This window comes from Nerophis ophidion, linkage group LG05 (assembly GCF_033978795.1).
Source record: "Nerophis ophidion isolate RoL-2023_Sa linkage group LG05, RoL_Noph_v1.0, whole genome shotgun sequence".
NCBI classification, from domain to species: domain Eukaryota; kingdom Metazoa; phylum Chordata; class Actinopteri; order Syngnathiformes; family Syngnathidae; genus Nerophis; species Nerophis ophidion.
In genome coordinates, this window is record NC_084615.1 from 24,606,798 (window position 1) to 24,621,962 (window position 15,165).

A 15,165-nucleotide genomic window follows, 5' to 3' on the forward strand; every position below is an offset into this window, starting at 1 on the left:
CTGGTGAGCGCTGATAACTAAGATCAATATTGACTCTTGTTAGCAATAATGGCGCTATGAGTCATACCGAGTCCAGGTTAGGGATGGGCGATATGGCCTAAAATCCACATTGCAATGTATTTTACAGTCTCTTGTGATAATATACAGTGGGGAAAAAAAGTATTTAGTCAGCCACCGATTGTGCAAGTTCTCCCACTTAAAATGATGACAGAGGTCTGTAATTTTTATCATAGGTACACTTCAACTGTGGGAGACAGAATGTGAAAAAAAATCCAGGAATTCACATTGTAGGAATTTTAAAGAATTTATTTGTGAATCATGGTGGAAAATATTTGGTCAATAACAAAAATTCAAGTCAATACTTTGTAATATAACCTTTGTTGGCAATAACAGAGGTCAAACAATTACTATAGGTCTTTACCAGGTTTGCACACACAGTAGCTGGTATTTTGGCCCATTCCTCTATGCAGATCTTCTCGAGAGCAGTGATGTATTGGGGCTGTCGCCGAGCAACACGGACTTTCAACTCCCTGAACAGATTTTCTTTGGGGTTGAGGTCTGGAGACTGACTAGGCCACTCCAGGACTTTCAAATGCTTCTTACGGAGCCACTCCTTCGTTGCCCGGTCGGTGTGTTTGGGATCATTGTCATGCTGGAAGACCCAGCCACGTTTCATCTTCAAAGGTCTCACTGATGGAAGGAGGTTTTGGCTCAAAATCTCACGATACATGGCCCCATTCATACTTTCCTTAACACGGATCAGTCATCCTGTCCCCTTAGCAGAAAATCAGCCCCAAAGCATGATGTTTCCACCCCCATGCTTCACAGTAGGTATGGTGGTCTTGGGATGCAACTCAGTATTCTTCTTCCTCCAGACACGGCGAGTTGAGTTTGTACCAAAAAGTTCTACATGACATTCTCCCAATCCTCTGCTGTATCATCCATGTGCTCTCTGGCAAACTTCAGACGGGCCTGGACATGCACTGGCTTAAGCAAGGGGACACGTCTGGCACTGCAGGATTTGATTCCCTGTCGGCGTAGTGTGTTACTGATGGTAACATTTGTTACTTTGGTCCCGGCTCTCTGCAGGTCATTCACCAGGTCCCTCCGTGTGGTTCTGGGAATTTTGCTCGCCGGTCTCTTGATCATTTTGACCCCACGGGATGAGAGCTTGCGTGGAGCCCCAGATCGAGGGAGATTATCAGTGGTCTTGTATGTCTTCCATTTTCTGATCCTTTCTCCCACAGTTGATTTTTTTCACACCAAGCTTCTTGCCCATTGTAAATTCACTCTTCCCAGTCTGGTGCAGGTTTACAATTCTTTTCCTGGTGTCCTTCGACAGCTCTTTGGTCTTGGCCATATTGGAGTTTCGAGTCTGACTGTTTGAGGCTGTGGACAGGTGTCTTTTATACAGATAACAAGTTCAAACAGGTTCCATTAATACAGGTAACGAGTGGAGGACAGAAGAGCTTCTTAAAGAAGAAGTTACAGGTCTGTGAGAGCCAGAGATATTCCTTGTTTGAAGTGACCAAATACTTATTTGCCACCATAATTTACAAATAAATTCTTTAAAATTCCCACAATGTGAATTCCTGGATTTTTTTTCCAAATTCCGTCTCTCACAGTTGAAGTGTACCTATGATGAAAATTACAGACCTCTGTCAGCGTTTTAAGTGGGAGAACTTGCACAATCGGTGGCTGACTAAATACTTTTTGCCCCACTGTATATCACAATATATTATTTGGTCTGTAAATGATGATCTAATTATTTCAAAACGTTTACAAAGGCTCATAGTTTGGCGCCTGACTGCTGGGATATAGCGGTAAATGGTATAATTATAAACCGCAGTAAAATTACGGCTAGTTAGTAATATCGTTTACAACTCTGCTTCGATTTTTAAACAGTTAAAGGCTCAATGCTGTACTGCACACTACGAGCTACATCGCAAACGTTAAAATGAATTGTATGACTTACTCATCATTTGCCAAACACTGAGTAGGCAGTGATCCACTTAAAAATGGTTTATAGGAAAATCATGCTGTATTTTGTCAAAGGACAGTGGTGCCATTGTCTTACAGAAGAAGGCTAAGTTAGCTGCACAACAGCTTTTGTTAACATTACTAATGTATAATTTACACATTTCTAATCTGCTGTTATTTCGGTTTCATTGTCTTCAGCCTGAGTGCAGCTGAGATAGGTTCGAGCTCCCCCCGCGACCCCAAATGGGACAAGCGATAAGAAATGGATGGGTGGATGGGTTACAAAGGCTCATAGTTTGGCTGCTGACTGCTTGGATGTAACGATAAACGGTATAATGATAAACCACGGTAAAATTCCGCATGATTAGTAATATAGTTTACAACTCCGCTTCAAGTTGTAAACAGTTAAAGGCTCAAGGCTGTAAGGTACACTACGAGCTACATTGTAAACGTTATAACGAATTGCATGACTGACTCGTCCATTGCCAAACACTGAGTAGGCACTAATCCACTTAAAAGTAGTTTATAGGAAAATCATACTGTATTTTGTCAAAGGACGGTGATGCCATTGTCTCACAGTAGAAGGCTAAGTTAGCTACACAAGAACTCGAGCTAACATGTCTAAACTACTGTTATTACTTTTGGTTTCATTGTCTTCAGCCAGAGTGCAACTGGGAAAGGCTCCAGCACCCCCGTGACCCTGAAAGGGAGAAGTGGTAAAAAATGGATGGATGTCTCCTCCATTGCCATAGATGGTAGTCACAAAACCCATCTTAAATTGTATTTTTTTCGGAAAATCCATCATAATGTGAAAGTTTGTGACGCATGACTCGTCTTGGCACACACTCGAAGCGACTTCTTCGGATTGGAAGGCACATTGCAGCAAAACAAAAAAAGTTAGCCAGATACTTGTTACTTTTGGCGGAACTGGTTAATCCCAATGGTTACCTAGAAGGCAAAGAAAAGAGAAAAACAAGTGTGTTCTTTTCTCACATAAGAATTGTGCGTGATGGGCAAAATCCCCACCTCACATAGACTCTATCGTAAACAGAGTATTATGTACATTTATTTACAAGTTAAAATGCATTAAAAAGCAAACTAACAGATGTGTTCAAATGAATTATTGGCAAAATTCCCCAAAAAAGTGCACTTCCCCTCTAAAGCAGAAATATCCATCCATCCATCTTCTTCCGCTTATCCGAGGTCGGGTCACGGGGGCAGCAGCCTAAGCAGGGAAGCCCAGACTTCCCTCTCCCCAGCCACTTCGTCTAGCTCTTCCCGGGGGATCCCGAGGCGTTCCCAGGCCAGCCGGGAGACATAGTCTGGGAAGACGTGTCCTGGGTCTTCCCCGTGGCCTCCTACCAGTTGGATGTGCCCTAAACACCTCCCTCGGGAGGCGTTCGGGTGGCATCCTGACCAGATGCCCGAACCACCTCATCTGGCTCCTCTCGATGTGGAGGAGCAGCGGCTTTACTTTGAGTTCCTCCCGGATGGCAGAGCTTCTCACCCTATCTCTAAGGGAGAGCCCCGCCACACGGTGGAGGAAACTCATTTCGGCCGCTTGTACCCGTGATCTTATCCTTTCGGTCATGACCCAAAGCTCATGACCATAGGTGAGGATTGGAACGTAGATCGACCGGTAAATTGAGAGCTTTGCCTTCCGGCTCAGCTCCTTCTTCACCACAACGGATCGGTACAACGTCCGCATTACTGAAGACGCCGCACCGATCCGCCTGTCGATCTCACGATCCACTCTTCCCCCACTCATGAACAAGACTCCTAGGTACTTGAACTCCTCCACTTGGGGTAGGGTCTCCTCCCCAACCCGGAGATGGCACTCCACCCTTTTCCGGGAGAGAACCAAGGACTCTGATTTGGAGGTGCTGATTCTCATTCCGGCCGCTTCACACTCGGCTGCGAACCGATCCAGTGAGAGCTGAAGATCCCGGCCAGATGAAGCCAACAGGACCACATCGTCTGCAAAAAGCAGAGACCTAATCCCGCGGCCACCAAACCGGAACCCCTCAATGCCTTGAATGCGCCTAGAAATTCTGTCCATAAAAGTTATGAACAGAATCGGTGACAAAGGGCAGCCTTGGCGGAGTCCAACCCTCACTGGAAACTTGTCCGACTTACTGCCAGCAATGCGGACCAAGCTCTGACACTGATCGTACAGGGATCGGACTGCCACAATAAGACAGTCTGATACCCCATACTCTCTGAGCACTCCCCACACGACTTCCCGAAGGACACGGTTGAATGCCTTCTCCAAGTCCACAAAGCACATGTAGACTGGTTGGGCAAACTCCCATGCACCCTCAAGAACCCTGCCGAGAGTATAGAGCTGGTCCACAGTTCCACGACCAGGACGAAAACCACACTGTTCCTCCTGAATCCGAGGTTCGACTATCCGGCGTTGCCTCCTCTCCAGTACACCTGAATAAACCTTACCGGTAAGGCTGAGGAGTGTGATCCCACGATAGTTGGAACACACCCTCCGGTCCCCCTTCTTAAAGAGAGGGACTACCACCCCGGTCTGCCAATCCAGAGGTACCGCCCCCGATGTCCACGCGATGCTGCAGAGTCTTGTCAACCAAGACAGCCCCACAGCATCCAGAGCCTTAAGGAACTCCGGGCGGGTCTCATCCACCCCTGGGGCCTTGCCACCGAGGAGCTTTTTAACTACCTCAGCAACCTCAGCCCCAGAAATAGGAGAGTCCACCACAGATTCCCCAAGCACTGCTTCCTCATAGGAAGACGTGTTGGTGGGATTGAGGAGGTCTTCGAAGTATTCCTTCCACCTATCCACAACATCCGCAGTTGAGGTCAGCAGAACACCATCCGCACCATACACGGTGTTGACAGTGCACTGCTTCCCCTTCCTGAGGCGGCGGATGGTGGTCCAGAATTGCTTCGAAGCCATCCGGAAGTCATTTTCCATGGCTTCCCCAAACTCTTCCCATGTCTGAGTTTTTGCCTCTGCGACCGCTGAAGCTGCACACCGCTTGGCCTGTCGGTACCTGTCCACTGCCTCTGAAGTCCTATGAGCCAAAAGAACCCGATAGGACTCCTTCTTCAGCTTGACAGCATCCCTGACCGCTGGTGTCCACCACCGGGTTCTAGGATTACCGCCACGACAAGCACCAACTACCTTGCGGCCACAGCTCCGATCAGCCGCCTCGACAATAGAGGTGCGGAACATGGTCCACTCGGACTCAATGTCCAGCACCTCCCTCGTGACATGTTCAAAGTTCCGCCGGAGGTGGGAATTGAAACTTTCTCTGACAGGAGACTCTGCCAGACGTTCCCAGCAAACCCTCACAATGCGTTTGGGCCTGCCAGGTCTGTCCGGCATCCGCCCCCACCATCGCAGCCAACTCACCACCAGGTGGTAATCGGTAGAAAGCTACGCCCCTCTCTTCATCCGAGTGTCCAAAACATGAGGCCGCAAATCTGATGACAGAACTACAAAGTCGATCATGGAACTGCGGCCTAGGGTGTCCTGGTGCCAAGTGCACATATGGATACCCTTATGTTTGAACATGGTGTTTGTTATGGACAAACTGTGACAAGCACAGAAGTCCAATAACAAAACACCACTCTGGTTCAGATCCGGGCGGACATTCTTCCCAATCACGCCTCTCCAGGTTTCATTGTCGTTACCAACATGAGCGTTGAAGTCCCCTAGCAGAACAAGGGAATCACCCGAGGGAGCACTCTCCAGTACTCCCTCGAGTGTACCCAGCTCAGCTCACATCGCACCCGACCTCTATGGCCCCTGCTATGGGTGGTGAGCCCATTGGAGGGGGGACCCACGTTGCCTCTTCGGGCTGTGCCCGGCCGGGCCCCATGGGTACAGGCCCGGCCACCAGGCGCTCGCCATCGTGCCCCACCTCCGGGCCTGGCTCCAGAGGGGGGCCCCGGTGACCCGCGTCCGGGCGAGGGAAATCTGGGTCCTTTGTTTTTACTTTTCATAGAGGTTTTCGAGCTGCTCTTTGTCTGGTCCCTCACCTAGGACCAGTTTGCCTTGGGAGACCCTACCAGGGGGCTTAAAGCCCCCGGACAACATAGCTCCTAGGATCATTGGGACACGCAAACTCCTCTACCACGGTAAGGTGGTAGCTCAGAGAGGAGAAGCAGAAATATTGTCACATTTTAATTTAGCGAGATTATGTGACTTAAAAATGAAGTATATAGTTTTACTAAAAATAACTTTTATCTGAATGTTATTCTTAATTGAATACTGTTCATGAATGAAATAACCCTACACAGCAAGATAGCGTCACGGCTGTACTTCAGGAATAAATGTTGTGTGGTTTGGATGAATTCCAGAATCAGGATTATCCATCCAGCCATCCATCATTCTCCGCTTATCCGAGGTCAGGTACCGGGGGCAGCAGCCTAAGCAGGGAAGCCCAGACTTCCCGCTCCCCAGCCACTTCGTCCAGCTCCTCCACCGATCCCAATTCCATTTTCAATCATGCTTAACGATTTGGTTCTCAAAGATAATAATAATAACGGATTATATTTATATAGCACTTTTCTAGAAACTCAAAGCACTTCACGGAGAAGTGAAAACCCATCATTCATTCACACCTGGTGATGGTAAGATACTTTCATAGCCACAGCTGCCCTGGGGTAGACTGATGGAAGCGTTGCTACCAGTTTGCGCCTACGGCCCCTCCGACAACCACCTTTCATTCACCAGTGTGAGCGGCACTGGGGGCAAGGGTGAAGTGTCACAATGGCAGCGATTCAGATTGTAAGAGGCGGGGAGCGTACATGCAACCCTCTGGTTTCTGGCACGGCCGCTCTACCCACAACGCCATGCCGCCCCGATTTATCGATTGTAATCGTTTCTCATTTGGATAAAATCATCACAAACATGTTAATTAGCGTTAACTTTGTTTTGCTTATAAGAAATATGAATGTACAAACTCAACAGTGAGATCTTAAGAAGCCGACAATCCATGGGGGGTGAGTAAAACTATGTCAGTATGTGACAAATACAAGCAAGTAAATTCCAATAAAACTGTGCAAGATAGGCTCCTGCACCCCCCGCCACCCCGAAAGAGACAAGGGGTAGAAAATGGATGGATGGATCTGTCAATTATGCAGCTATCAGCTATGAACATGAACCATTATTATTCACAAATGTAAGCATATATGTTTTTTTCAGGAAGGTTATGAGATTATTTTTGACCAATTACAAAACCTGTTTCCATATAAATTGGGAAATTGTGTTTGATGTAAATATAAACGGAATACAATGATTTGCAAATCCTTTTCAACCCATATTCAATTGAATGCACTACAAAGACAAGATATTTGATGTTCAAACTCATAAACTTTATTTTTTTTTTGCAAATAATAATTAACTTAGAATTTAATGGATGTAACACGTGCCAAAGTAGTTGGGAAAGGGCATGTTCACCACTGTGTTCCGTCACCTTTTCTTTTAGCAACACTCAATAAACGTTTGGTAACTGAGGAAACTAATTGTTGAAGCTTTGAAAGTGGAATTCTTTCCCATTCTTGTTTTATGTAGAGCTTCAGTCGTTCAACAGTCTGGGGTCTCCGCTGTCGTATTTTACGCTTCATAATGCGCCACACATTTTCCAAGGGAGACAGGTATGGACTGCAGGCGGGCCAGAAAAGTACCCGCACTCTTTTTTTTTTTACGGAGCCACACTGTTGTAACACGTCCTGAATGTGACTTGGCATTGTCTTGGTGAAATAAGCAGGGGCGTCCATGAAAATGACGATGCTTGGATGGCAACATATGTTGTTCCAAAACCTGTATGTACCTTTCAGCATTAATAGTGCCTTCACAGATGTGTAAGTTACCCATGTCTTGGGCACTAACGCACCCCATGCCATCACAGATGCTGGCTTTTCAACTTTGTGTCGATAACAGTCTGGATGGTTCGCTTCCCCTTTGGTCCGAATGACACAATCTCGAATATTTCCAAAAACAATTTGAAATGTGGACTCGTCAGACCATAGAACACTTTTCCACTTTGCATCAGTCCATCTTGGATGATCTCGGGCCCAGTGAAGCCAGGGGCGTTTGTGGATGTTGTTGATAAATGGCTTTGGCTTTGCATAGTAGAGCATTAACTTGCACTTACAGATGTAGCGACAAACTGTATTGAGTGGCAGTGGTTTTCTAAAGTGTTTCTGAGCCCATGTGGTGATATCCTTTAGAGCAGGGGTCTCAAACTCAATTTACCTGGGGGCCACTGAATGCAGAAACTAGGTGAGGCTGGGCCGCAAGAAAAGATTTCTTAAAAAATCCAACATGCACTTTTTAATGAATTCACCTTCTATGAATGGCTTTCCCCCCCTAGCTACATACTTGCCAATCCTCACGATTTTTCCGGGAGACTCCTGAATTTCAGTGCACCTCCCGACAATCTACCGGTGCAACCATTCTCCCGAATTTTTCCCAATTTTTACCCGGCCGACATTATTAAGGGCTGCCGTGACTGCACTGCCTTTAACGTCCTCTATAACAGTGGTTCTCAACCTTTTTTCAGTGATGTACCCCCTGTGAACATTTTTTTAATTCAAGTACCCCCTAATTAGAGCAAAGCATATTTGCTTGAAAAAAATAGATAAAGAAGTAAAATACAGCACTATGTCATCAGTTTCTGATTTATTAAATTTTATAACAGTGCAAAATATTGCTCATTTGAAGTGGTCTTTTTTGAACTATTTGCAAAAAAATAAAAAAAATAACTAAAAAACTTGTTGAAAAATAAACAAGTGATTCAATTATAAATAAAGATTTCTACACATAGAAGTAATCATCAACTTAAAGTGCCCTCTTTGGGGATTGTAATAGAGATCCATCTGGATTCATGAACTTAATTCTAAACATTTCTTCACAAAAAAAGAAATCTTTAACATCAATATTTATGGAACATGTCCACAAAAAGTCTAGCTGTCAATACTGAATGTTGGATTGTTGTATTATTTTTCCACAGTTTATGAACTTACATTCATACTTCATTGACGTATTATTCAATAAACATATTTATAAAGGATTTATGAATTGCTGCTGTTTATTTTAGAATGTTTTTAATAAATCTCACTTGTCCCTTGGCATACCTTCAAGTACCTCCAGGGGTCCGCACACCCCCTAAAGAAGACTACTGCTCCACTACATGTCATCACGCACGCTTTTATATCACACAACCAATGTGCAGGCTCTGTATCATGTTGTGTGAGACTTGTGCAGAACAACGTCAGTGGCTGCAAGACGTACTTGTTCAACAGCCATACAGGTCACACTGAGAGTGTCGTATAAACAACTTTAACACTGTTACAAATATGCGCTACACTGTGGACCCACACCAAACAAGAATGACAAACCCTTTTTGGGAGAATTTCCGCATCCTAACACAACTTAAACACAAGAGAACAAATACCCAGAACACTTTGCAGGGCTACAATATACAACACCTCAACCGACGCAAGTAGGTAGGGTGGGGGCATGGGGGTTGGGTGGTAGCAGGAGTGTGTATATTGTAGCCCGGAAGAGTTAGGTCTGCATGGGATTCTGGGTAATTGTTCTGGTGTGCTTTTATGTTGTGTTACGATGCGAATGTTCTCCCGAAATGTGTTTGTCATTCTTGTTTGGTGTGGCTTCACAGTCTGGCACATATTTGTTACAGTGTTAAAAGTTTTTTTACGGCCACCTCTAGTGTGACGTGTGTAGCTGTTCATCAAATATATCTTGCAATAACACACGTGCATCTCACATGGCCAGATGTAACATACAACTGGGCTTGCACGCTGTCAATTCAGTATGTAGGGGGCGCTAAAGGCAGTGCCATTATGGCACTCCCTGAATATTTTTGATCTGGTAAAAATTGACAGGGGCTTCGAGAGAATTGGTGCCCTGAATTTCAGGGGTCTCCCGGGAAAATTGGGGACGTTGGCACGCATGACCTATCAAGCACCGTTCATATTAAACCCACGGGCCGCTCCAACATTAAATTGTCATATCAAAGCGCGGGCCGCATAATAACGTCTCGCGGGCCGCAATTGGCCCGCAGGCCGCATGTTTGAGACCCCTGCTTTAGAGATTGATGTCGGTTTATGATACAGTGTCTAAGGGATCGAAGGTCACGGTCATTCAATGTTGGTTTCCGGCTATGCCGCTTACGTGTAGGGATTTCTCCAGTTTCTCTGAACCTTTTCATGATATTATGGACCAAAAATGTTGAAATCCCTAAATTTCTTGCAATTGCACTTTGAGAAACGTTCTTAAACTGTTTGACTATTTGCTCACACAGTTGTGGACAAAGTGGGTTACCTCGCCCCATCCTTTCTTGTGAAAGACTGAGCATTTTTTGAGAAGCTGTTTTTATACCCAATCATGGCACCCAACTGTTCCCAATTAGCCTGCACACCTGTGGGATGTTACAAATAAGTGTTTGATGAGCATTCCTCAACTTTATCAGTATTTATTGCCACCTTTCACAACTTCTTTGTCACGTGTTGCTGGCATCAAATTCTAAAGTTAATGATTATTTGCAAAAAAAATAAAAGTTTATCAGTTTGAACATCAAATATGTTGTCTTTGTAGCATATTCAACTGAATATGGGTTGAAAATATTTTTAAATCATTGTATTCCGTTTATATTTACATCTAACACAATTTCCCAACTCATATGGAAACGCAGTTTGCACAATGTCTTGGCTGTGAAGAACAAATCTCAGACGGACGCGTGCAACCTGCCAGTCTGATGCTGTTTCATCATGATGTGCCATGAGAAGTATTCATTTCATGTTTACCTGAAGTACAACACTGACATCAACACTGTTGCTGCTTGTGCAGATTCACTTCCGGATCGGATGGGATCAAAAAAACATCATTTATTCAAAGTTTTCACATCATATGTGTGCTAATGTTTCTGCTGGTATTCCCTTTTTTCATGATATATCCACTTTTTTTATGGCAAGTTGCCCTGTTGTCACTAATTAGTCTTCAGCTTTAGTGCTTCTTTAACAAAACTGGCTAATTATTCCCAGGAATCAAAACACTGGGAGCCAGTTCTAACCAAGAACCGGTTTTCGATTACCATCCCCAATCAATTCTAATGGCTTCGGAAGCTTCTAGCTGACCAAAACATCAAAAATATCTGCTGCCTCCTTCCGCCTAAAAGACACTAATTTGTCTACACCAGTGGTTCTTAACCTGGGTTCGATCGAACCCTAGTAGTTCGGTGAGTCGTCCTCAGGGGTTCGGCGGAGCCTCCACCGCGAAGGTCAAGACACACCCGACTCATCGTGTAAATAAAAACTTCTCCCTATCAGTGTTATTATGGCTACCCCAAAATAATGTTCCCTCTAATGTTCCATCTGATTTGCAGGTGTGTAATTAGTTGTGAGTTCATGCACTGTGTTGGTTTTGTTCTTTGAACAAGGTGATGTTCATGCAGGGTTCATTTTGTGCACCAGTAAAAAAATATATAACTTTGTCTTGAATTTGAATTTTTTTTTTTTTAATTTTTCACTAAAGAAGGGTTCGGTGAATGCGCATATAAAACTGGTGGGGTTTGGTACCTCCAACAAGGTTGAGAACCACTGGTCTACACTGTTATGCAGATGATAAAAATGTGATCGCTAGATCTCATCTGTTTTGCAAATATTTGTGGTATTTAATTCCAGGGTGCAACAGATCCAGTTACTGGGCCGTGATATGAAAGGGCCGGCACACGACAAGTTGTGGAACCAATTGGAAGCTGAGATCCACCTTCACCGCCACAAAACTGTCATCCGAGCATGCAGGGGGCGCAATGATCCAAAGAAACCACTTCCCTCGCCTGTTGGACATGTGGGTATCGGCAGTTTTGACATTGTCACTTCTGAATCCTGCTTTTGAAGCGGAGGTCTTGTGATTGTAGGACACAGACATGCTGAAGAAAAGTCAAGGAGTGGGTCCTATCAGGAAGGTGTCCCTAGTCAAAGAGGACCATGAAGGTCTGGGGATCTCCATCACGGTGAGCATACCTAACCAGAAATAGAATATATGAGTCTGAGTCCTGTTGGATCAGCTAAGAATTACACTGGAGGGTCTCAGAGGGTCTTTATTTCTGTTAACATATTAAGATCAAGGTTGAAAGGTCCATCAGATCACAAAAGCACATGAAAAGGCACATCTGAAGTTTGCCAAACTTTTGGATGAGACCAGCTTGGGAGAACCGGATATGTGGTCAGATGAGACATGAGAGGCGAATTTGAGCCATCAACTTGACTCACCGTGTTTGGAGGTACAAACACTGTGAATCTGAGCCCTAAGTCACCATCTTGTCTGCATTGAGGGACCAATGAATGGAGCCTTGTATTGTAAACTCAACTCTGAAGATTTGGCACACACTCCTGATCCAAACTAATAAGATCAGTTGAAAGATTTTAAGCATTTACATTTTGCATTGTTGGATCTTAAGAAGGTCCTAAGTAGAGCTTAGTGCAAGAAGAAGAAATGGGAGTGAGACAATATGTTGAGTGAGTATTTTATTGCCAACGAGCATTAAACTGAAATATGCTCTTGATCAACTTGATTGAAAGTGTAAGATCAAAGCTAAAAAAAAAAAATCACCTCAGAAGTTGGTTTTCCGCTTGCTTGATGCCAGTGTTTCTAGTTAGTGGGAATGTTGCTCCAATCCACTGGAGTCCATTTTTGTAAACTTCCTTTTCCATCCATTCCCAACTGTTCCCAATTGGATTTATATCAGGTGCACTCAAGATGGTCCAAAAGTTACATTTAAAAATACCAATGATTGTCACACACACACTAGGTGTGGTGAAATTTGTCCTCTGCATTTGACCCATCCCCTTGATCACCCCCTGGGAGTTGAGCGGAGCAGTGGGCAGCAGCAGTGCCGCGCCCGGGAATCATTTTTGGTCATTTAACCCCAAATTCCAACCCTTGATGCTGAGTGCCAAGCAGGGAGGTAATGGGTCCCATTTTTATAGTCTTTGGTATGACTCAGCCGGGGTTTGAACTCACAACCTGCCAATCTCAGGGCGGACACTCTAACCACTAGGCCACTGAGTAGTTTAAAGAGAGATGTTATTCCTATGGAAGAAGTCCTTGGTCAGGCGAGCATTGTGAACTGCAGCGTTGTTGGAAAAGCAGTCTTTACCAGTCATGAGGAATGTTTCCTGCAACATCTCCACATAGCCAGCAGCCGTACGACACGCTTGCTCAACCTGAAACTCCATGAAAGGAACAAGAACCCAGGTCCTGATGGCGCCTCCACCGTGCCCAGCAAAAAACATCCCAGGTGGGATCTCCTTGTCATGCCTGTAATGTTGGGAGCCGTCAGGACCGCCAAAATTAGATGTTTTCTCATCAGAGAATTCCATGTTTGGTGTTCTCGTGCATATTTTAAACGGGCAATTTTTGTGGCATTGAAAGAGATTTCGCCTTCGTAGATGTTTTGGTCTTAAGACCCTTCTCTCACAGATGCCGTCTGATGGTTGTACTGCACTCTGCACCTGTAACAACCTTCATTTGGATCGTCCATGTTTTGATGGACGACCAATCGGAACAAACATAAGAGAAAAATCTTTTTTGCCTTCGCCAACACAAGATCCTGTGTGAATGAATACCTGGCAGAAAATGACATGACATTGTACATTCTTGGCATTCACTCGATGAGCTTCAAGCACACCTCTCCCGTCCAAAGGCAAAACCTAGTAACTCACTTCTAGCTGATTTTGAGAAAACAAAGGAAAACCAATCTATCTTGACACTGTCTTACAAAGATCTACAAAGTCATCAAACGTACAGATGTTTTCTTGAGCTTTCATTTTCTTGCCGATTGAGCCATAGATTGAATCTGCTCTCATGAACGTGTGCCCTTTCTCCAGATATTTTATCACAATCTCGGGTGGGCCCCATTCTGCGTTTGCACATTGGGCAAGAGCCGTGTACAGCGTCCAGTTTTTATTTTGACCTCCACAGTTATCTGCCCAAAAGAGTATGCAATGGGAAGAATCAAGAACAATACTTTTAATGAAGGTCCTTGCAACGTCCTGGGCCAATCTTCCAAATATCCCCTCGTGCCATAATATCACATAATCAGGTTGACCGTCGGCCCCCAATCGTGCAAATGTCTCATTAAAGACAATAAGGCGACTGACAAAGAAGCTCCGATTGGTCCCTTGAGATACTAGGTTTTTCTGTTGTATCTACGCGGTTGTGTGGTAGTTGCTAGGTCCTGCCATGCGCGTAACAGCTTACTTACGAAACAAATTACAATATCGCATACACTAATATCACCTAGGAACTCCAAAATTATTATCAGCTCAGTTTTGACCAAAATTGAGTTACTGGGTTTTGCCTTTAGAACGGGAGACCTGTGAAGTGAAAACCATTTCAGGTGACTACCTCTTGAGTGAATGCCAAGAGTGTGCAAAGCAGTAATCAGAGCAAAGTGTGTCTATTTTGAAGAAACTAGAATATAAAACATGTTTTCAGTTATTTCAACTTTTTTTTGTTAAGTACGTACGTAACTGCGTTAATTCATAGTTTTGATGCCCTCAGTGACAATCTACTATCTAAATAGTCATGAAAATAAATAAAACCCATTGAATGAGAAGTGGTGTCCAACTTTTTGGCCTGTACTGTAAATTTTTGTAAACATTTTGGCTATCTTTTTTTGTTTTTTATATATATATATATATATATATATATATATATATATATATATATATATATATATATATATATATATATGTTTACAAAAATCTCATATATGTTTTAATTTCAGTTTAATGCTTGTTTTCAATAACTCAAATGTTTACGGCTTACTCCCATTTCTTCTTTTTGTGTGCTGAAGCTGTATTTCAGAACCTAATATCCAACAGTGCATGATGTAAATTTCTGCCATTTTTCAACTGGTCTTCAAATTTTGAACAAAAGTGTAACATTGTGTGTGTGTTCTGGCAATGCTTACTTAATGGGGACATCGCTCTATTTACACAGTCACCTTTAGGGGACCTCTGATGGTATGGGGACAAAAAAAAAACAGGTCCCCTAAGGGGAACCCTTTTTAAATGATAGTCAGATCCATTCTGAAGATGCCTAAGTAAAAAGTGAAACATTTGTTATCCTGGCATTAATAGCACTATGATTCTGTATGATATCCATCCTTAGTTAAAACT

The 15,165-nt window shown here is 44.0% G+C and overlaps 1 protein-coding gene across 3 annotated transcripts in view; it reads left to right on the forward strand.

Annotated features, from left to right (window-relative positions):
• The window catches only part of gopc (golgi-associated PDZ and coiled-coil motif containing), a 38,946-nt gene that overhangs the window by 11,973 nt on the left and 11,808 nt on the right, over positions 1-15,165 (forward strand). For all 3 annotated transcript variants that reach the window (XM_061900360.1, XM_061900359.1, XM_061900361.1), the window contains 2 exons: positions 11,662-11,827; positions 11,898-11,993. In XM_061900360.1, coding sequence (XP_061756344.1) covers positions 11,662-11,827; positions 11,898-11,993 — 262 coding nt within the window. The remainder of the gene's footprint in view (positions 1-11,661; positions 11,828-11,897; positions 11,994-15,165) is intronic.